General features: G+C 41.7%; 2 protein-coding genes across 3 annotated transcripts in view; one reads left to right on the forward strand and one right to left on the reverse strand.

Moving 5' to 3' along the window:
• The window catches only part of LOC149629951 (neurexin 1-like), a 232,369-nt gene that overhangs the window by 65,281 nt on the left and 145,355 nt on the right, over positions 1-21,733 (reverse strand). The window lies entirely within an intron of this gene.
• On the forward strand, positions 10,594-14,591 carry LOC149629952 (dimethylaniline monooxygenase [N-oxide-forming] 2-like). Its single transcript, XM_089851631.1, has 3 exons — positions 10,594-11,021; positions 12,386-12,670; positions 13,429-14,591. The coding sequence occupies exons 1-3, from the start codon at positions 10,689-10,691 to the stop codon at positions 14,488-14,490; spliced, it is 1,680 nt and encodes a 559-aa protein (XP_089707757.1). The 5' UTR covers positions 10,594-10,688; the 3' UTR covers positions 14,491-14,591.

Consider the following 21,733-nt stretch of genomic DNA (forward strand, 5'->3'; position numbering starts at 1 on the left):
CTATTGGCGTCGCCACGCAGACGTGAGTTTTCAAGAACCAATGAGATGCTGCAGGTTGTAATGTAGAGGCGGCGGGGATTAACTCCGTCCGGACAGGCTAGGTTTCTTTGGACTGGAGATAAAGAGCTGGAAATGTGGAGGCCAATTTATAACTTCTCCCTAATAAACTAGATATCGCTTCTTGCAAACAGCTAACAAACACACCGTTCTAAAACCTTAGTAGCTAAAATGTCTCTGTCTGGACGTGATAACTACGTCTTAACGAAATTTGTCCATGTTTTTAAAATGACCACTGTTGCTTTTGTGATACGTACGTACGTTTAAGGTCCCGGGTCCCGAATAAAATTTGACAATACAAAATGGTCCAGCCATTAAACGGAAAAAGACCAACAACGACTCATTCCTTATTTTCTTTAAAAGATACGGTACAATAAATGTCACATAAAAACAAATCGTCCGCCGAGAAGAAAGCCAAATACTTAGTTTATTCATGAGCAGAAGGCGAATGCAACTTCTTTAGTCGTAAAAGGCTCCTATTCTTTCTTATCAGGGGACAAACTCAAGTCCCCACTTTCTTAAAAAGCAGCTTCGAGTGAAAACATTTTCTAGACTTTAAATTGCGTAGTCGCCATTCGCGAACCATATTTTTTATATGTAAGGAAAAAATGGGTGTTTTAACTTTATGGTTGACCTTATAGGCCTAACTTTAGATCTCAATAAAATTTTGAACTTTTTTTTTAACAATGGAGACATGAAAAGCTCGATTTTAGAAAAATTATTTCTGTGATAATGGCTGTGCCCTTCTGTAAAGCTCACCCATAAGTATTGTTATTAACCTATAGCGTAAGTTTACAAGTGATATGTTCCTTCCATAAGTATGACGCTACCTATAATCAGAAGGGAATAATAGAAGAAGGATGGCACTCTGTATCCTCTTAATACTTTAGTTCCGTAACATGATTCTTCTCAGGTTCATGCACCTCAGACGCGCATCGCACCGTGCTAGGGCGAATTCTATACTGCTTGGCACTAAATCCCCAGCGATAAACCCACAAACCTTGATTGTCTCTACAAAAATCCACACAAGCGCATGCGCCTTGGCAAATAGTTAAACGCTAATACAGCAATGATATGGGAACTATTTTTCGCGTATGTGATTCGGTTTAGTAACCTTGCGCACTCCAAATGTAAAATGAATTTGGGAAGAATGACGTTACAATTACCCCGCTTTGTGCTTGTACACCTCTCTCGAAGAGAAGTATTATATGCTTTTGGTAATATATAACTCCTTAGTTCAAATGAATATTTCCATACTAAGTAGCATAAGTTTATTAGTGATATGTTCCTACCATAAGTATGACACTACATATACTTCGTAATGCTACAGAGAGACTTACAGTTCAAGAAGAATTGAAGTCCCACACTCGGTGGTTAATTTTGCAGGACTTCTATCTAGTCCTATTTAGTCTGCATTACTAAGCCCAAATTTGACAGCCGTGCCCCACTCACCAGGCCTCCTCGAATCTTTGACCTACCTCATTCACTCACTTCATGACAAGCTCCAGTTTCTACGTTACAGTGACAAACTTTTGGAATGAACATATCTTATGTACTTATGGTACTAGCGATTAAAAAGCCTTAAATCATAATCATCTCCATTTTAGTCGGTGTCGTCTGCTCTTTTGCGCAAGTGTGTACGAGACTCGGGAATGATATAAAAATAAAATTTAGGATAGGGGCACAAGAATAAAAAGATGTCTTTTCAGATTTCAATGCCTGCAGTATTTATTCGAAGCGAGCGAGCGAAGTGCGGTGCAATTGGACTACGCAATAAAAGCAACAGTAAAGTTACGTTTCACGGAGATAAGAGAGAGAGACTCGTGTTAAACTGGACACCCTAGGCCTTGGCTTCAAAACGAATAACTGCATACACACCCAGAGAGAGAGAGAGGGTTGAGTGCCAAATAAAGCCATAGAAAGAACTGCTGGAGATCCACAAAAAAGACAGGTTTGTAGCGTAAGCACTTTTTGGAATAGGGACCCGTCCACACTGGATATGAATAACATTTAAAAAAGAGTGAATTCAGTTTAAAGTTGCATCGCGTCTTTAAACGGAATTGCAAACAGGCAGTCCATAAATCAAACGTGTGAAGTAAGGGGCTGAATTTAACTTCAACTGGCAATTTCAAATCTACGCTTGGCAAGATTCGGGAAAATTTTTTATACGTGTGCGTATGACTACATCATAAGTTTATAAGTGATATGTTCCTTCCATAAGTGTGACATTTTTATACATCGTAGAGACTTCATTCCATATTTTAATTCACGGTTAACTCTGTTCCATTGAGAAATAAATAAAAGGTTTTGGATATTTGAAGAACGCGGAAATAAGTTGAAATAAAAATCCGCTGAACGTGATTGGTCAGTGGTCATTGGGGGAAATGGAGAGAGGGAAAGAAATTCATCTGGGAACCGAAAATAACAAGTTGGGAAACCAAAATAAGGCCTCTCCGAGTCGAGAAGAGGGCTAACTACCCAATAAATATAATTGATATTATTTATTTTAACCGTCAGTAATTTACCTTCATTCTAGTTAAGGTGTTTTAAAAAACTCTATCCATAAAATTATACATTAAGGGCAGTACGAAGTCTTATCTAAGAGAGTTACCGCTCTCTTAGAATTTTAAACATAGCTATTGTTGACGTTTGACTTCTAGCAAACACCTTTTTCACAATTTTTGTAAATTTAGGGTATATAAGTTAGCCAATTCCCGATATGGGGTAAGAAAAAGCGCAAGTGCGTGAGCCTTTGGTGGAAGCCATTGGGAGGCTAGGCGTTTCTCGCCGCCTACATCTTAACCCTAACGATGACAATGGAGTAGAAGCCAATATTGCTTTCTGTGAACTACGAACGCGGTCCGGATTTTGCGAACTGCGAACACACACACACAGACAGAAACGTCCAGTATAATACCTCTCCGTGACGTCATCGTCACTCGGAGAGGTAAAAAGTTTCCCATCCGTATCTTATATCCTGGTTCCTAAAACTCCTATAACGAATCCACCCACGCCAATAACCAAAAGCGACTCTTCCTCCGTTTACACCTTCCTAGCCCCCCCCCCACCTATCGGCGAAACTCGACCACCCTTCGTAGCGGGTTGTAGTTTGACGAACAAAGTGCAACTGCTATCTATACACTGCCATATACACTTTCTTTAATGGAGCGAACGACCAGAGAAAATATAGCGAGAGGAATAGAATAGAAAGTAAAAGCATAAGTTTATAAGTGATATGCTCCCCATAAGTATGAGTGCACTTCCTATACTTCGTAATGCTGCTGATAGACTGACAGCTCGATCTAGGTCGAGGGAGAACGACGGAAGCGAGTCAATTGAAGTCCTACACTCGGTGGTTAATTTTCCAGAACTTCCATCTAGGTCCTATTTGGTCTGCATTACTAAGCCCCCTTTGACAGCAGCGCCCCACTGACCAAGCCTCCCTCGCTTTACCTCGAATCTATAACCTACCTCCCTCAATCAATTCATGAAAAGCTCTCAGTAGCCAGTGACATACTTATGGAACATATCTTATGAACTTATGGTTAAAAGGTTCATACCATCGAGTTTTGGAGAACTACTTCCGGTTTGTTTTCTTTGGTTTCAAAGGTTGCAGAGGTTAACGGTAATAGTTAGTATAGGGCGCTGTCGGGTAGCTTTGGCATAGGGGCTAGTCCCCTGCACCCCTCTATGCATTGTAAAGGGACCCACCTGTAAACAAGCCACAGGCTTAGTGTGGATATCCCTTCATAGGCAAAGCTTAGATTATTATTATTATTAATGTGTTGCCTTCGTAAGAATTACTTTAGTCCTTAGAATATAATTTGTGTTAGATCAAACATGAACTAAAGGAAGTAATATGAAATAAAAAGGTTTAAGTAGAAACCGAAAACTAAAGGCACTGAATCAAGAAGGTTTCTACTCCTCTTGACATGTTCTCTATGGAACGATGGTAGAGAGAGTCGCGGCTATATATATAGTGTAAAAGGTCACCCAGATGGAGTTGACGCTAACCCCTTAACCTCTCAATAAAGACCCCCTCTCTTCCCCCCCCCCCGAGTAAGAACCACCTCCTGCCTCCCACCACAGACACCATTTTTATCCTAACCTCTTTCGAGGGGACCATCACTCAACTAATAACAGTGTTGGGAACTTCGTAGCACTGCAGGAATAAAGTGCACGTTGAAATCCTTGGAAAATAGCACAGATAAAATTGTTCTTTAAAATACTGTCTGAATCAGTCCGGCTAGGGGAAATAATGTTTCAAGAAAATGGCTTCTGGGGGTCACGGAGGGGTCAGAATGTAGACGAACTTTGGGACACAGTAACTCTAGCTTCAATATAAATCAAAGTCCTGACTGACTGACTGACTGACTGATAATCAACGCCCAGCCCAAACCGCTTGCCCTAGAAGGCTGAAAATTTGCAAGAACGTTACTCTTAATTAGTAGGCGCGTACTAAGAACACATTTTTCCAATCCGCCGCCATCTTAATAAATGGCGCCAAGAAATGTAAATGAAATCTTCTCTACGCAACAAAGTTCGCGCGTTTCAACCGATTTCGCAAATATTTAGTACACTGGTTTCCTTTAACCTATAGACGGGCTGAATGCGGTCTTTCGGGTTCGATTGGTGGTGCGTAAGTTAGTAGCTCCTCGGTTAGTCTGAAGGAGGATAAGCCGAGGGGGAGCAAAAGGATGCCTTACGTTTTTCTTTTCCATTTTTTTCCTGGAGGGGGGGTGTTTTTCCGTACTTCCTTCCCCCACAATTCCCAACCCCTGCCCCTCGGGTAGACAGTTATTCGGTTAGACAGCAATCAAAGCGCAAAAAGTGGAGTGGAATCCTTCTTGGGGCGCACCTTGCTTCCCCAAGTCAGGCCTCGGCCCCAGAAAATTAGTTCAGTGATTTAGGCCTAGAGAAGAGTGTACGCGCGAGGATTTAGTTTAAGGCCAAACGAAAGGCTAGGGTATTGTACTCGGAGTTACGGGGAATTATGGGTAAACGAATTGTGCAAAAATGTCCTTCAAAAATGCTCTAGTCCCATTGGACAAAATCCCATAGGGTAGAAATCAAGTTTGGCCAAAATTGAAAATCAAATTTGTCCCAATGAACAGAAAAATAGAACTTTTCTTGTATCATTTTATTTCGAATACTACCACTTAGGGGAATTGGCGCTGCAAATCCTGCAATCGCCCGAAAAACAAGGACCAGGTATTCAGTCACACGCCATGTGGAGTCCTTGGATCTTGGAGTCACGTGGTGGCTGTGACGATTTCAAATAATTTTACCCAAACGCCTTCTTTACCGCCCCTTTAACTTTGCCAGCCAATCACAGACAGCCGTTTATTAAGGAAACCAAGGGGCACTAACATACGTGCGAAATCAGAACCCTTTTATTCCAGAGTTTCCTAGCTGGTTTATTTGTCGAAGCCCATGCTTGGCCCGAGATTAGCTCTAAGATCAGAATGTGTTTGTGTGTGTGGGGTTGAAAACGTTAATGTCTATATTCGACCCCTGTTTAAAAGTATACGCAAACCACCACGAGTCTATATAGAACGGTATGAAGTGGAATTAGTCTGGATCAGAATGGTGAACAAAAAGCAAAAGTGGGCGAAAGTGGGCTACAGTATTTGGGACTTGAGACGTCAAACGAGAGGCCCAGACATTGCCACCGAAACCGGAGCCTTAGAAGAATCTTGTTTTAACCACGCTTCTATCTCGGAGCTCTAACGGAAAGGCTTTAGCTATATCGCTAGCTATTCGAGTATTGTACAATAGGTTAGAGTTCAAAGCCAGCGGTGATGCTATTCTGGTACATAGTTTTCTACTAGTAGGTTATATTTAATAGAGACTTTTAAGTTTCAAGGTTCGTAAAACTTTTCTGTCTGTCTTTTAGTAACGCCTTTTTTGACCCGTTAATCGATTGTAGATGTCGCCTAACTCTTTCACTCCATGATGCTCTAATAATAATCTAAGCTTTGTCTATGAAGGGATTTCCACACTAAGCCTGTGCCTTATTTACAGGTGGGTTCCATTAACATTGGCAATTTATACATCGTCCCAATTTGAAATATTCATCCAAATTACACGAATAAAATGATCATATAAGCAGGCGCCAGGCGTTAATGAAGTTAGTATGACACAGAATGTAGTGTTCCGGGATAGCTAACCCACGTATCCTGAAGGTATGGTGTAGAGAATATAGAGGTAGAAGAGAGAGGGAATAGAGGAATGAGAGAACGGTAGTTAGATGTCAGAAGCATGATTGATGAAGGACTTAACGCTATATTGCGCAAAAAAGAGCACATCTTACGGAATACTAGCGCCCCCATGCAAGATTCCAACGAAAAGAGAGAAAAATTTCGATTTTCAGGAAAGAGAAAATTTTTTTTGCCGATTTCCATCCCCTCTCGTCTTCATCTCCATCTCAGTCTTCCCCAAAGGTCAAAGGTTAGCCCCAATATCGTACGTAAGCTTGCCGTATATCTAATGCGGGTCACCGATACCCTATGGATTTGGTAAAATTATATTCACAAATACGCATTCTGTTTGGCGTTCAAACGCCAACGGCTAACGGCTGGCCTTAAGCATAACATTGTAGGTCGAAAAAGTCTTAATGCGGGTCACCGATACCCTTATGGGATTTGGGTTCTTTTGACAAATCCCGAGTGATCGGTCTGACCTAGAAACGTCAACGGCTAACGGACAGTGTTTGCTTTAGGTGAAGCCTTGCCTTGACGTCAGGTGTTGGCGTTTGTAAATGGGGTTTATTGTCTGTAGTAAACAAGTTCTGGTGCTGTAGAGACACGTTAAGTGTTATGAACGTTAACTACTACTAACTGCTACTAAGAAACGCAGCGTTACTAACAGAAAGACATATGATATTTAATTGCCATGCCTTGATGTCAGGTGTTTTAGTTTGTAAATGGGGTTTATTGTCCGTAGTAAACAAGTTCTTGCGGTGTAGAGACACGTCACGTGCTATGAACAATAACTTCCGGCTACTAAGAAACGCAGCGTTACTAACAGAAAGACAGAGATTTAATTGCCATGCCTTGATGTCAGGTGTTGGCGTTTGTATACTCTCAATTGTCTGTAGTAAACAAGTTCTGATGGGTTAGACACACGTCACGTGCTATGAACCTTAACTTTCGCCTACTAAGAAACGCAGCGTTACCAACAGAAAGACAGATGTTTAATTGCCATGCCTTGATGTCAGGTGTTTTAGTTTGTAAATGGGGTTTACTTAAACTCTCTATTGTCTGTAGTAAACAAGTTTTGGCGGGGTATAGAGACACGTCACGTGCTATGAACGTTAACTTCCCGCTACTAAGAAACGCGGCGTTACTAACAGAAAGACATGAGATTTTATTGCGGCAATTGATCTGATTTTTCTGATAATGTTGCATTTTAAAAGATAAATAACTCAACCTGACATGAATATTTGCCGAAGCCAACGTAACACGTGATCTTTGTGTATAATAATCTAAGCTTTTTGTCTATGAAGGGATTTACAGGTGGGTCCCTTTACATTGCATAGAGGGGTGGTGGCTAGTCCCTATGCCCCCACAGCTAACCTGCAGCGCCCCCTATACTAACTATTACCGTTAACCTCTGCAATCACTTCATGACAAGCTCCAGTTTCTAAGTTACCAGTGACAAACTTATTGCCAACATATCTTATGAACTTGTGATATCACCACCTTCGCATTTAAAATGATCTTAATTACGAAACAAAGCCAAATATACAGTAGAAATTTAAATTCTCTCAAATCCAAAATTAAAAAAATTGGGTGCAATGAGGAGTGGTGCCTATCCTCGTCTGCTACCGCTAACAGACAGCGCCATGTGCCCTGTACTAACTATTACCGTTAACCTCAGCAAGTATTCAAAGAATAGAGAAACCGGGTAAGACAGCGGATTAAAACTACTTTAACAAATGGGCAGGGAACTTGCAGTCTGGGATCGAACCCGGGTTCCTCTTGCTGCAGGCGCTGGCATAAACGTTTGCAATACTATATTTCGTTAACTTAAGTTGCAACGTTGGCTACAATCAGGGGTTTGAAAAGCACCCTCTCTATCTGGGGCAAAACATTGAGGAACTGCAAATCGGAACTGGGACCAACTTCCGCTCCAATTCTTCAATTTATTTTTTTTTACTTCCACCATTTTCTTCTTTTTCTCTTCCTCATCTCTTAGTCTTAGGTTTTTTTTCCTTGAAGGAAGATGAAGAGGGGGGAGGGGTTTGTATAAAAACACGTGAGAGGGGTCGCTCCCTCACCCGAGGGGAAGTAGGGAAGAGGAAGTAAAGGAGGAAGTATAGGGAAGAGGAAGTAACGAGGGGGAAATGCTAATGAAGTTGTTTATAAGGAAATTTTTCAGGGCCAGGAAAGAGAGTGGGGTTCTTGGGGGGTTCTTCGGGGGTTCGCGAGAATTAAACTGTCAGAGACGGACGGACGGGGTGAAGCCTAGAGCTGGAGGAGGAAGATGGGAAGGGAAGCAGGAGGAGGAAGTTTGCATGCAGGGAGCGGGGGCCCGTCCGGGATGTTTCTACTCGATTTGTCCATTATTGAAGAGAATTTAATCATTCGCTGGAAGAGAAGAAGAAAATGGGGAGAAGGAGGAGAGGGGTCTCCCCGCTCGGCGTGTTCAGCAAATATATTTACAATTTCACTCTCGCCTTTAAAGAGAGGGTGAAACGGAATTAAGGAAAATATTAATTTTTCAATTGAGTTAAACAATAAATAGTATTACCAACCAAAACCAGGGATAGATTTAATTTTAGAAGTAGGAATGGAGAACAGATACAGTAATATCTGGGCGCGCTCGTCAAAGTCCCGGACCCCCTTAACTCTACGGGACGGGGAAAGGGAGGGGGTATGAAAGAAGAGGCGGGAAGGTCATAGCGACAGTGGTAAAAAGGAATTACGTCACTATTTTTCATCACCGTCCCCGTCAGCAACGCCATCAAAACGTGGCTGTTTAAGTGAGCCAATAAGATACGTGTTGGAGGGAGGGACTCTATACTGGGTGGTCTATGAGTCGGAATAACTGAAGTAAATACTAACCGTTCTCCATTCTTACTTCTAAAATTAAATCTATCCCTGATAAAATGGTAAGACAATAATACTTTTTAAACGAATTTAGATTAAAAAAAGCATATGTCATAAAGTTGGATCTGTTAATTTAATATTGAAGGGAACAACATGACGCGGATATGTTACAGAGGAGTAAGGGTTAACTGCGCAAGTCCCTTCAAACACCGGGAACCTTTTCTTACTTGTAAATTTAGTTAATAATAATTAGAGCCAGTCTTTACAAGGTCAGACATAATAGATAATTTTTCACAAAAAAATGACTCCGAGTTTATTGACATTCACGTACATTCATTTTCACACATATTATATTAAAAACCCGTTATCCCATACATTGATAACTAACACCACCCTAAACAAGGCCACGCTTTTGTTATAATGTTAATTCCTAGATTAAAAACTTACGTAATGAGAACAAAGGCGGGGAATGAGTTGGCTCACCAGACGTATCGAAATTATCCATAATATACAATCAATCAAATATCAAACTTTTTATAGTATTTTCCTCGAGTATTTTTTTTATGAAGATTAGATTATTTTTCTTTTGCTTTCAAGTAGAAGTGAAACGCCAAACATTTAACGTCTTGTAAGTTTGTTCTGAAACCGAAGCGCAATTGGCAACGTGGGCAATACTTTCGCAATAAATTGCAGTGATTTTAGTTCTAATTTATCGGTTTGAAAATTTTAAAAACAGGTCTAGTTCAATTTTTACGAGTACAGAAACCTTGGAGGAACTACCTTCACTGGAGGCGAAAGAGGGTGTGACATGTTCGGCAGCATACGTTACCCACTATGCTTTAGTTCACTGGGGACTAAGATTGCAGCGCCATCTATCGCGTACCTCAGTTTTTATCCACATCGTATGTGCGAACATTGAAAAACACCTGGCTATTTTGTCCACTAGAGGCCACCAGTGGAGTAGGCCCACGCTAAAGGCAAAGTATGATGCTTAGCAAATTATGGTCCCGGCGTTTTGCTGACCGTCAGAAAAGCTTTGTGACTTCTCTGTTCGCCATTTTAAAATATGGAGGCAGTGAGCGTCTTCAAGCAATTCAAAGGGTTATTAGCCATAAAGGCCGTCTATAGACTATAGCTATAAATCTGTATGATAAATATAAACATTAAACCATTGATCTTTCCATTTTTGTTGTATTTAGCTATTTGTCAAAGATGACTAAGAATCGGATTGGGAACCCTAAATCTTTCGTTACTGTGTATTCATTCTGATTAAGAGTAAATTGAAGTGCAAAACTAACGTGCTCAGCAATCAAGTACTTATCCATCAATCATTCAACTTACAAGTATGGTTTCTTTGCATTCTGAGGTTCGCAATACGCTGTTCTTCACCCTGCAGGCATATCTTAGGCTTAAATAAGCTTATCTTCTGAAATTTCCCCTTACATTTCCACTTGATTGTTGACCTTGGTTAAACGAAGTTGGTTTATAGTTAGAACCTGAAACTGGCGGGGTCTGTCTAGTCGCGAAACGTTTTAACAAAGACGAATAGTCAATTTCAGTTGCAACTCGGCGGCAACAATGAAAACTGTGGCCGTAATCGGTGCGGGCTGTAGCGGTTTGACCACCATCAAGTCGTGCTTAGAAGAGGGCCTAAACCCGACATGTTTCGAGATGACTTCCTCCGTCGGGGGGCTATGGAATTACACGGATGACCAGTGTCCGGAACGGGCCACCGTCTTCCGGGGCGTCATCATGAACACCAGTAAAGAGATGTCTTCCTTCAGCGACTTCGTGGCCCCCACCCAATTCGGGACCTTTCTGCCACACGACCAGTACGCCAAGTACTGCCAATTGTACGCGCAAAACTACGACTTGATCAAGAGAATAAAGTTCAATCACAAAGTCATCAAGGTATTTGAACTATTTTTCCAACAGAGCATTTAGAAATGTAAGGGGGGTGTTTGATCACCTTAATGTTTTGTTGAAACGGAACGTTCAGTATGTGGATCCAAACACGTGACTAGATGTGAAGGACTTTGGGGGACGGGTAACGTTCAAGCCCTCTATAACGTCTTTGGAACGACATACCAGACGTTCCGCAAATGATACTGATGGTCTTCGCTTTTGGAAAAGGGTCCTTAGAGCTTGAAGAAAGTCACTAAGAGCTTTTCTGTTTCGCTAAATGTTTTAAAGCTTAGTTTTTTGTAAAGGAGTGTTTCGTCAGGGATACTAGATGTTTTAAGAGGGATTCGAAGGGTTACGGGGAAATTGTGTAAGCCGCGTTATCGGCGTGTCATGCGCAGTAGGACCGTCTACTTCCGGATTTCTAGTGGTTTAGTTCCATTCAAGGACAAATTAAGGATGATGGGGAAAGGTGAGAGAAATAGGGCGGGGGCGCTAACTGTGGAACGGGTGTTTTAGGTCCGGTGGGAGGCAACAAAATGGGGAAGAGGAATACTTAGACGGAATACGACTTCAATTTGTCCTTGAAAGGGGGGGGAAAGAAGCTAGAGGGAGCGCGTTTTAGACTCCCGTTAAAATAAGCCTCTGTAGCAGGCGCGTTGGAATGTACGTGAAAATGCTTGAGCTTCTCATCCCTCTTAAAACATCCCTGATTTTGCGTTCCTAATGAATACCCCTCTAAGAACAAGTTATGATTATTTTTTATTATAGGGTTTTAGGGATGGCCCCTTGCTTAAATTAGCATTGCGTGTTCAGTTTCTAATGTTAAATTTAAGGGATCATCCGTGAACACTCCAAATAATTCAAACTTGAACTTGGGGTGGTGACCCTTGTAGCAACGAAGTCTATCATAGAAGTTACACTTTCGACTCAATATCGACCATAGAACAATGCCACTGTATTTCAGTCCTACCATACACTTTCCCATTTTTTTGAGTAGTGATATCTACCCACCCAGATATGCATCCAAATAAGCCTCTGTAGCAGGCGCGTTGGAATGTACGCGAAAAGGCTCGAGCTTCTCATCCCTCTTAAAACATCTAATATCCATGGTCGAGTGATCTTGCCCTGTATTTGATTGTTTGTGTATGGAGAATGGGAAGATGAGAAACCGGTTTCGAGGGGATCTAAGAAAATGCTCGTTGCCAGCTACGACCTGGTATTTTGAAGCGTTCGAGTCTCGGCCGCCATTTAGTGGCATCGCTTCTCACTTAGCTACTTCGCAGGCAGCTCTAATATAATTTGTTCCCAGCAGCTTTGACGGAAAATTGTCGTCCTTAGGTTTAACCTTTTGACTTGACAATTGATTTTAGGTCAAACAGGACGAGACAGCGAAGGGGAGATGGGTAGTCGTGGTGGAAGACCTGAAAGGCGGAGTGACCTTCGAGAACTCGTTCGACTTCGTCATGGTTTGCAACGGACATCATTGCAAACCCAATTGGCCCTCCATTCCCGGACAGGAAGACTTCCAAGGAGTGCAAATACACTCGCAACAATACAGAAAACCCGAAGCCTTTGAAAATAAACGCGTTCTCGTCGTTGGATTTGGAAATTCCGCTTGCGATATCGCTGCCGAATGCTCCACCATCGCCAAGACCGTAACCGAAATATTTTTAACTTAATATCCTTATTCTAAACCCATCACGATAACGTCATAAGTAACGCAGGCGCACTAGCCACACATTCTACCGAAGTTTTGTCCCAACTGTCCTTAGCTAAAGCTTGGTTCGTTTATTTCCAAATTAATCTACCGCTTCCGGGAATTGGCGATGCAAACTAGCGAAAAACAAGGACTAGGTGTCCAGTCCCACTCTATATGGAGTCTTCGTATCTTGTTGTCACGTAGTTTGTACCTGCCAGCCGATGCCTTGTTCACAGTCTCTTTAATCTTTGTGGATTAATCCATTTAACCAGGGATAGATTTAATTTTAGAAGTAGGAATGGAGAACAGATCTAGTAATGTGGGGACGCGCGTCAAGGTTCCGGACCCCCTTCCTTCCCCGGGACGGAGAGGCGGGGGGGGGGTATGGAAAGAAGAGGCGGGAGGGTCATAGCGACAGAGGTAAAAAGGAATTACGTCACAATTTTCGCCACCGTCCCCGCATCAGCAACGTCATCAAAACGTAGCTGTTTAAGTGAGCAGCCAATTAGATAATTTAAACTTTTCGTTACGTATTGGAGGGAGGGGCTCTATACTGGGCAGTGGTCTATGAGTCGGAATAACTGAAGTAAATACTAACCGTTCCGTTCTTCATTCCTACTTCGAAAATTACATCTATCCCTGAGTTAACACTAGATAATCATCTACAAAAAAACAAATTAAGTTAAAAAGTGTCAACTTCTGTCGCGTATGTAGGTTTACATTTCAAGCAGACATAAGTATTGGATAATCCCTCGTCAACTGAGATACGGAACCCCATGGGACACTAAATTGCTAACAAGATGGAACGGCATCACCAATCTCTTCCGTGGCCAATCAGCGGTCAGCGACGTGTTTGAAAACGAAGCCCAACAACGCTTCGACCACTACTTTTACGGCGTCTCTCCTCAAGATCGATTCGTCAATCACTACCCCGTGGCCAATGACGTCATCTCCTTACAGATCCTAGCCGGAAAAGTCATTTTGAAAGATGGCCTCAAACACATCACCGAAGACGGAGCCCATTTCGAGAACGACAAAGAATCCGAAGTTGAACCAATCAAATTCGACGTCATCATTTACGCCACTGGCTTCCAACCGAGGGCGGAGTTTCTGAATGACGTCATGGACTTGGATAACGAGATAACCAAAATCTACAAGATGATTTTCCCCCTCAAGTTGACCTCCGATGAACACGCCCCAACAATGGCGTTCGTCGGTCTAGTGGACACCAATGGCTATTCCAACGCCGCTGTTTACGAGTTGCAAGCCAGATACGCCGCCCTAGTGTTTAACGGAGCCATTACTCTACCGAAACGAAGCATTATGGAGAAACAAACTGATAAACACATCAGAAACCTCAAGGCACTGATGGGTGAAAACACCAGATTGATGACGGTTGTAGACAGCGTTCCATACAGCGAAGATTTGGCCGGAGAGATTGGATGCAAACCTAATCTGCTCCATTTGATGCTGACGGATTGGCAGCTGTTTTGGGCCGTTTTAACCGGACCTCTGTTACCGTTCCAGAACAGGTTGAGAGGCCCGCATTCTTGGACGGGCGCCAGGGACGCCATTTTGGGCTTTCGAAGTCGTTTCGGCCTTCACATGCAAACCAGGCCCGATACCAAAATGAAGTTTAACAAAATGAATGCCTCGAAAAAGAATTACATTTTTCTGGATAAGACCATCATAGTTAACACTATAGTCCTTGCCGGGTATTGCGTAGTTTTCAGATTTCTGATAAAGCGGATGAGATTCTCATCTTTGCGTCCTTAGGTAGACTGTAGCATCAATTAAAATCCTTATCTTTGTATTAAAAGGTGTAATGAAAAGCTAATTAAAGTGATACTTATCAAGTAGGTAAATGTCTGAAAGAACTTTTCATCTTTATGGGGAACACGTAACTCGAGTAAACTGGGAAATGGGAATGGGCCAAATCAAACGCCATAAAAATCTTGCCTATTCCGTTGAGGGACAGACGATGTAAGGGGGGACAGAAAAGTGGTCGGGTTAATCCATTTTTCAAATTGGGGCATGGAGGAGGGGCTACAGACACGAGGGAGAGAGAGAGCGAGAGAGAGGGGAGAGAGAGTGAGAGAGAGAGAGACAGTAAAACAAAAGCATTAGTGGAGCATTTGTTAGGTATTATAAAGAGCTAAAAGCTAGACTGAGAGCCCCTAACCTCAACGATGTTCAAAACGAATTCCCAGAATACAGTAGAAACTGAATTGAACCGAATTGCGTCTCTATCGTTGCAGGGTTCAGTTCATTTCACCGTCGCTGCGTGGACCAAAGGGCTACCCAGCTTAAGCTAGACACAGCCTCTAGCTATAGCTCAAGGATCACGTGGCTTCTCTGAATTTGTTAGAAACTAAATTGAACGACTTGCAATATCTACAGCTTGAGAATTCAGTTCAATTCGGCGTCGCTGTGTGGACGAACTAAACTAGGGGGAGATGGTGTGTTGGCTGCAAAGAGAATATACCAAGAGGAGTAGATCCATAACCAGTTTTTTCAATGCTTGGACCAGTTAAAAATTCAAGAAGTGGGCTTACTCCTAGGGACCAGTTTATTAATTGCAAATCCATAGCAATCCTATGGGATACCAGTCATAAGGACCAGTTTGTTATTTGGAGGCTAGAGGGGTCACTGGTCTTAAGTTTAAAAAAATATTCTTATTTCCCTGACTTTGGTAAGGGTTTCCAATTTCTAGTTCCGCCGCGTCGTCTGTTTAAGTAGTCTTGATTAACATTTTATACCGTTTAAATTGAGTATTCAATCATCTTTCTGTAGCTTATATTAATATGAGAACCAAATTAATTTTAACCCGCAATCTTTCCTTATTATCGGATTTTCTTCAAATTTATTTCAACTGATTTTTCTCAAAAACGTATTTGTTTTCGTAACGCGCAAAGATTCGAATTTCGATTTTATTCTTTAAGCAGACGACACATTCCCAACCAATGTGAGGTTGAAAATCACCAGAAACCAACTGAATGCAGTGTCCCGGCTTAAAACCGTAAGGCACAGGTCTTTGTTTAAAAGCCTTGGCTTCTGGATAAGGCTTAATCTTCCACTCCTCTTGGTGATAAATTCTCTCTGGTTGGTGGTTATCCAGGGTCTATTGTGTTGCCATCTCTTTTGTCTTTAAAAGAAAAGGCCCGAAGGAGACCAAACTTCTTATTCTTGCCACGCGTCTTCAGCTCCCTCCCCCCTCCCTCTCTCTTTGGCCCCTGATCCCGGCTCGGTTTGGGCTCATTTCTTATCTTGATGGTACGTGGTGGTGGTATCATAGCGCCCATGTTGTTCTTCCACACAAAACTTCTTAACGTCCTATAATGTATATAGGGGGAATCCATTGTCTCCAGGGACCAGAAAAACAAAGCGATGCTATTTTTTGCGGCATCAGCTAATCTTTACGAACTAAGCGTTTTATATTTACTCCCCCTTAACACAATTAATATATTTAAATTTAAGTTAACCAGTTTAAGTACAAAGTAGGGTAAAGGCTCTTTCAGACGATCCAACTTTTTGACTCAGCTCGATGGGTCAAAAAGTTGTATCAACTTGCCCAACTTTGAAGGGAAAAGTGAAGTAAATCCTTCCTTTTGAAAAAATGGAACATTTTAAGCGCCACCTACCTTGGCACTTACAAAATAAGCCGCGAAAAAGGATTTTTTTGTAATTCATTTTGATTGGTTGGAGAAATGAAATGAAAAAGCTGAGTCAGCAAAAATTGGATCACTGATCCAATTTTTCCTAGCCAACTTTTTTGGTGACTCAACTCATCGAGCGTCTATTCACACGATCCAACTACTTGATTCAACTCGAGTTGACCCATCAAGCCGAGTCGAAAAGTTGGATTGTCTGAAAGAGCCTTAAGTAGCACGGTGCAATGCCCATGGCCCATCTAGAGTACGATAAACAGGAGAGCAAAAAAAGGGAACCTATCGGAAGAATCATGTTGCAGAAATAAAGTATTAAGAGGATACGGAGTGTGATCCTTCTTCTATTATCCCCTTCTGGTGTTACTATTATCAAGCATGAAGCTTGTATGCTCAAATATCCTGAGCTATCTTAACCCTCGCTTGCCTTTAGGATAAGTGACAGTTCACTAGGACATTGTATCAACTCAATTTCTTTCATCAAACTGTCCGAACGAACGCGGTCCATAAAATGTGGCAACTAGGCATCGGGCCATCTACAACCTACATACACCGACCCTATCTGCGCCGAAATAGTTTTGTAGACTGCGTATATTTCTAGTTGTAGGTGTAGTTGTTTCTGGGAGGGTCATTTTTTGGGACAGGAAATCTTTTCTTATCCTTTTTTGGACATCAGGACAGTATAAGAAAAAAAAGGAGAGTCCCCATTTTTTGTGGAAGAGGACGTTGCCGCAATGCACGCTGCTCATCTTCCGTCTCTCTCTCTCTCTCTCTCCTTTTGATACCGAGGAGGAGGAGGAGGAAAAGATGAAGCCAAGAGAAGCGAAAAACTAACCGGACGCCAAATTCTTATATACCCATCATCCTAACCCAACGAGGGGCTCAACACTGAGCCGCACGAACAAATGCTAAAATTGCAAAATGCAAATACAGTGAATGGTACCATGAAATAGGTTCAGTGTAGGGTCAAACGGAGAGATTTGGTTGAAATATTCTTACTCAATCATAGGGAGAGCCATCTGTGGGTGAATGGTGGTCAGACCAAGGATGATGGAATTAGGATGCCTAATCTGAGAGAAATCGGCGCACCAATTGTGGCATAGCTTAGGTCTGGTGCAACTCCAAAAATGGGGGCGAAATAGTCGGAGTAATAGTGTTAATGGGCTAAGAAGGGCTACAGACGAACCAATTACAATTGAATCCGACTATACCTCCCCCATTTTTTGGTGTCCCACCCGACACGAGCTGTGCCACAGTTAGCGCGCTAATTTCTCGCAGATTACATATCCTCCCCAATCATCCTTGGCCAAACAGTCAAGGATAAAATGAAGTAGCGAATAATTTCATAATTAGGTGTATTTACACCATCCAACTTAAATCTGCTGACAAATGTATCACCGATTGACTGACCAATCCGATAAATCGTGTCAGATGATACGTTACACTCATCTTACTCGCCGAGTGATATTGCGGTTATTTGGCTAAGGGGTTTTTGATATTCGATATTCTAGACTTACCAATTTAGCTTATCAGTTCGTAATTATATTTTAAATGAATAGGGACTTGGCAGTACTACGTCATACAACGTCACGATACCTTCCACTAGTGCTAAAAACATACCAGCAGGGGCTTATATAGCTTTCATTCTTTAAAAAGAACATACCATAATGGCGCTGGGGACGGAGTCAAACCCGAATTGCCAAGTCCCTACACCAAAAACGAAAAAAAAACCCCCCCAAAAATTTCAAAGTAAGTAATCAGGACTGGTTCAATAACTGAAAGGACTAGCAACAACTTGGTGACACTAGAGACTTTGAAAATAGTGATAACCTCTAAAACGACGAGTCGATGAATTTGAAAGAGTTTTGAGACGCCAATAGACCCAACCAACGAATCTTTTGAATTTTTATAACGGCTCAGATCTCGAGCTCGGGTTTTGAGGTGAGAAAGGGATAACCTGATTGGCTTGAGTTTGCCATGCGCAGAACTTGTTTTACCCCAAGAATCAGACTCTAAACCAAGCAGAAAAATAAGAAATGGAGAAGAGACCAAGCCAACTTGTGTTAATTTGTTGGTTTGGTCTATAGGTTCCCTATCAAACTAAAAACAGATCGTTGGCATGAAACTGACACTTCTGACACAGCACGTGACTAAAGTTGAATCTATTCAAAGAGATAGGGGAGTACAATCCGAAGTGTCTGTCCCCTCGGCATGGATAAGCGGTACGGGTTGTGTGGGCCCTATCTCGGGAAATCATGGTCTTATTTTTGGGTTGCCGGCTATAAAAGAGAGGGAAGACGTCCATCCAGAGCTCCGTCTTCGTCCCACCCCTGCCCCCTGTCTCTGTCCCCATCTTATTATAGAGAGAAAGAGATGAGATGAGGATCTAAGAAGGAGGAATTGCCAGAGAAAACTTTCTCACGCTTTGTTGCTCCCGCCGAGAAGAAAAAAAGTGCAGCAGCGCATCTTCTTCGCTAGCTGCCTCGAAATGCATGCGCCCCACTACATTTCAACTTCATTCCAAAGAAAATTGCCTTCCGTAAAGCTACTATGGCATGATGGTCGCAAGAACCAAAAGTGTATAGAAATTGCCGAAAGTGAAGCTGTAGGAAGAGCGGCTTAGAAGAGAGAGAGAATGATGAAGAAGAAATGTCGATGGGGCCAGGAATATTAGATGTTTTAAGAGGGATTCGAAGGGAGAGTGGAAATTGTGGAAGCGTTATGGGCGTGTCATGCGCAGTAGGACAGTCTACCGGATTTATAGTTTTTAGTACCATTCAAGGCCAATCAAGGATGATGGGGGGGGCAACGAACATATCCCAGATAAGCCTCTTCGATGTAAAATTGGGGATAGGCTAACCTCATGCAGTATTGAGACTGATAAGTATTTAGACCCACAGCCATCTCTGCGCACTCTCTGGTCGACCCAAAACGACTACAACGCATGCGCCGAAAAGTGAAAGAGAAGCAATGTTTAAGCCCCACTTTCTTAGATTCATCGAAGTGGTTTACTGGGTACCTCAGCTTGGGAGAATTTTTGGAAACTTTCTTCTCACTTTGTGTCAAGTCTACCTTCTACAATAAAGGCATAAGGGAGGGCTGAATCGCCGAGGATTTTGGGTAAGACTTCGTAGCCATTCATAGGGACACAGAGGAATGTTTACTGTACACAGATTTGCATATTACCTCTCCTTTTAACCTTCTCCTCACGGAATGCCTTAATTGCAAAAACTGACTTCAAAATGTTAAATTTCAAGAAAAAATCCAAACTCTACTTCTGCAAATTTAAAACAGACCATTCCATTTAATACTTGCAGATAAAGCAATTATGTCACTACTACACACGGTAGGCTAGCCAACTCGCACTGCCTCTCGCGGTGATGCTTGGCGCCAAGGAAATAACCTAAGAAGGAGACCACCCCGCCTCTGCGGTGTTTAGTTCACTTATGGAATTAATGCATTGGTCTATTGCCTTCAATTTTACATTTGTTTTTGAGCAACTTGGTTTACCCCAAAAATTGTGATTCAAAAACGTTTTCATTTTTTTATTCAATAGCGTGCAATTTAGGTGAGAAATAAAGTCAGGTGTTGGCTAAAGTTAAGAACCCAATTTGTTGTCGCTTTTAAAGAGAGACCAATACATTTTTATAAAAAATCTCTATACGCGTGAATTGTCAATTAAAAGTTAGTTTCATAAAAAATACGTCTATTGTATTGACATTGTAGGTACTTGTTAAACAAGCTTAAAACCACCGAGGACTGGCAACTCACCCACTCCCAAATTCCCTCGCGGCTAGGGGGGAAGGAGAGGGGGGCTGTAACACCGGATCAGTGATTTAATTAAAGACCATAAACCATAAGAGAAAGAGGATATCAAGTGCATGGCACAGACTACCAATGCCTGCATAATTAAAATTGTAGAGGGCGAAAATTGAGTGCTTCCGACTCTCGTTCAATCAAAATATCAAATCTATGCGACAAAAAAACACCGGTTTTTCCATGAGAGATAATTATACCACTTGGAAGTATTTTAGTATGTCTCGCCTAGTTTACTCGCGTATTCCTCCTAGTTCTCCATTCCACTAAAACTACCAATTGGCCATAAGAAAAACCGGGTTTTCCATAGGGAGACCTTAAGTGTGTGGAGAGTTAATGCACATTACTAGTTTTTAGCCATGTCGTATGATGTATTTCTACGATGAGGTTGTTACTTTCACCAGGCCTGTAGTAGTAGTAGTAGTAGTGGTACCAAATATTAAGTTTTTAATTGGAAATTGGAACAACTTTAGTATTTTCCGCCCAGGTTACTCTGGGTATCCTCCCAGTGCTTCCCTTTCTTACTCAATAAAAAATAACTTGACTATAAATTTTGAGACGAAAAACCGGTTTTTTTGTATGAAAATCCATGACACTTTTAAGACCTTCAGTTATGTGCGCCGCGGTAAATTAGGCCTTACTCTGCTGTCTATCATTCAATTAAAACTTCCAAGTGTAATTTTGCAAAGAAAAACCGGTTTTTCCATGGAGTATTCACCGGAGCAAAGAGGTTAGAAGGGGAGGAGTTGAAGCTAGCGGCTTTGGCAAGGCATTTTTTGAGTTCTCGCTTTTCTTTTTTATTTATTTGTTATATTTTCTTCCTAATATCCGGTTCACCGTATTTCAACCAATAAGAGGGCAGAGATAGATGCGCGCGCACACCGGAAGCTTAGAGGTAAACTTTCAAAGCGAGAACAGTCCAGCCAAGCCTTCTACTCCCCCTCTTTCTACCCTCTTTGACCGGAGTAAATGCCTTACCTCACTCGTGTTTCCCAAGAATGCTTCAGTTTCTAATTCAATTAAAACTACCAATTGGATATAAATATCCAATGAAAAAGCGGTTTTAAACGGGAATTTATGCCACTTTAAAACTCGAGTCTGCGCCAATAAATTTAAAATTAAAAAAGGACAAGTTGGGAAAACCAAAATATTACCTCTCCGTGTCGAGAAGATTATATAAACAAAATTATCCAATGAAAACACTTTTGCCCTCATCCTTTATATATATAGGAGGCAATGAATGAAATATATCACAATTCATGGGCCTTGATAGATATAGGAGGCAATGAAGGAAATATATCGCATGCACGGGCCTTGGGAGATATAGGAGGCAATGAAGGAAATATATCGCATGCACGGGCCTTGGTTGATACATGAGGCAGTGATAATCTCTCTTTGTACGAGAGGTTTATCTTTAATATTTAAATAAATATAATTATTTTTAATTATATTAATCTTCAATAATTAACATTAATAATAGTTAAATCGTTTAAAATAAAGTTATACCTATTATCATCTCAAACTTTGCTAATATTGAC

Source organism: Phalangium opilio, unplaced genomic scaffold (assembly GCF_054372755.1).
Source record: "Phalangium opilio isolate 3A_F unplaced genomic scaffold, DU_Popi_V2 ptg000105l_1, whole genome shotgun sequence".
Lineage (NCBI taxonomy): Eukaryota > Metazoa > Arthropoda > Arachnida > Opiliones > Phalangiidae > Phalangium > Phalangium opilio.

Bases quoted from the DNA above. Each gene is read 5' to 3' on its own strand.
- LOC149629952 (XM_089851631.1), top strand. From the start codon at position 10,689: ATGAAAACTGTGGCCGTAATCGGTGCGGGCTGTAGCGGTTTGACCACC. The intron at 11,022-12,385 runs GTATTTGAACTA...AATTGATTTTAG, and splicing joins TCAATCACAAAGTCATCAAG to GTCAAACAGGACGAGACAGC. The intron at 12,671-13,428 runs GTAACCGAAATA...TCGCGTATGTAG, and splicing joins GCTCCACCATCGCCAAGACC to GTTTACATTTCAAGCAGACA.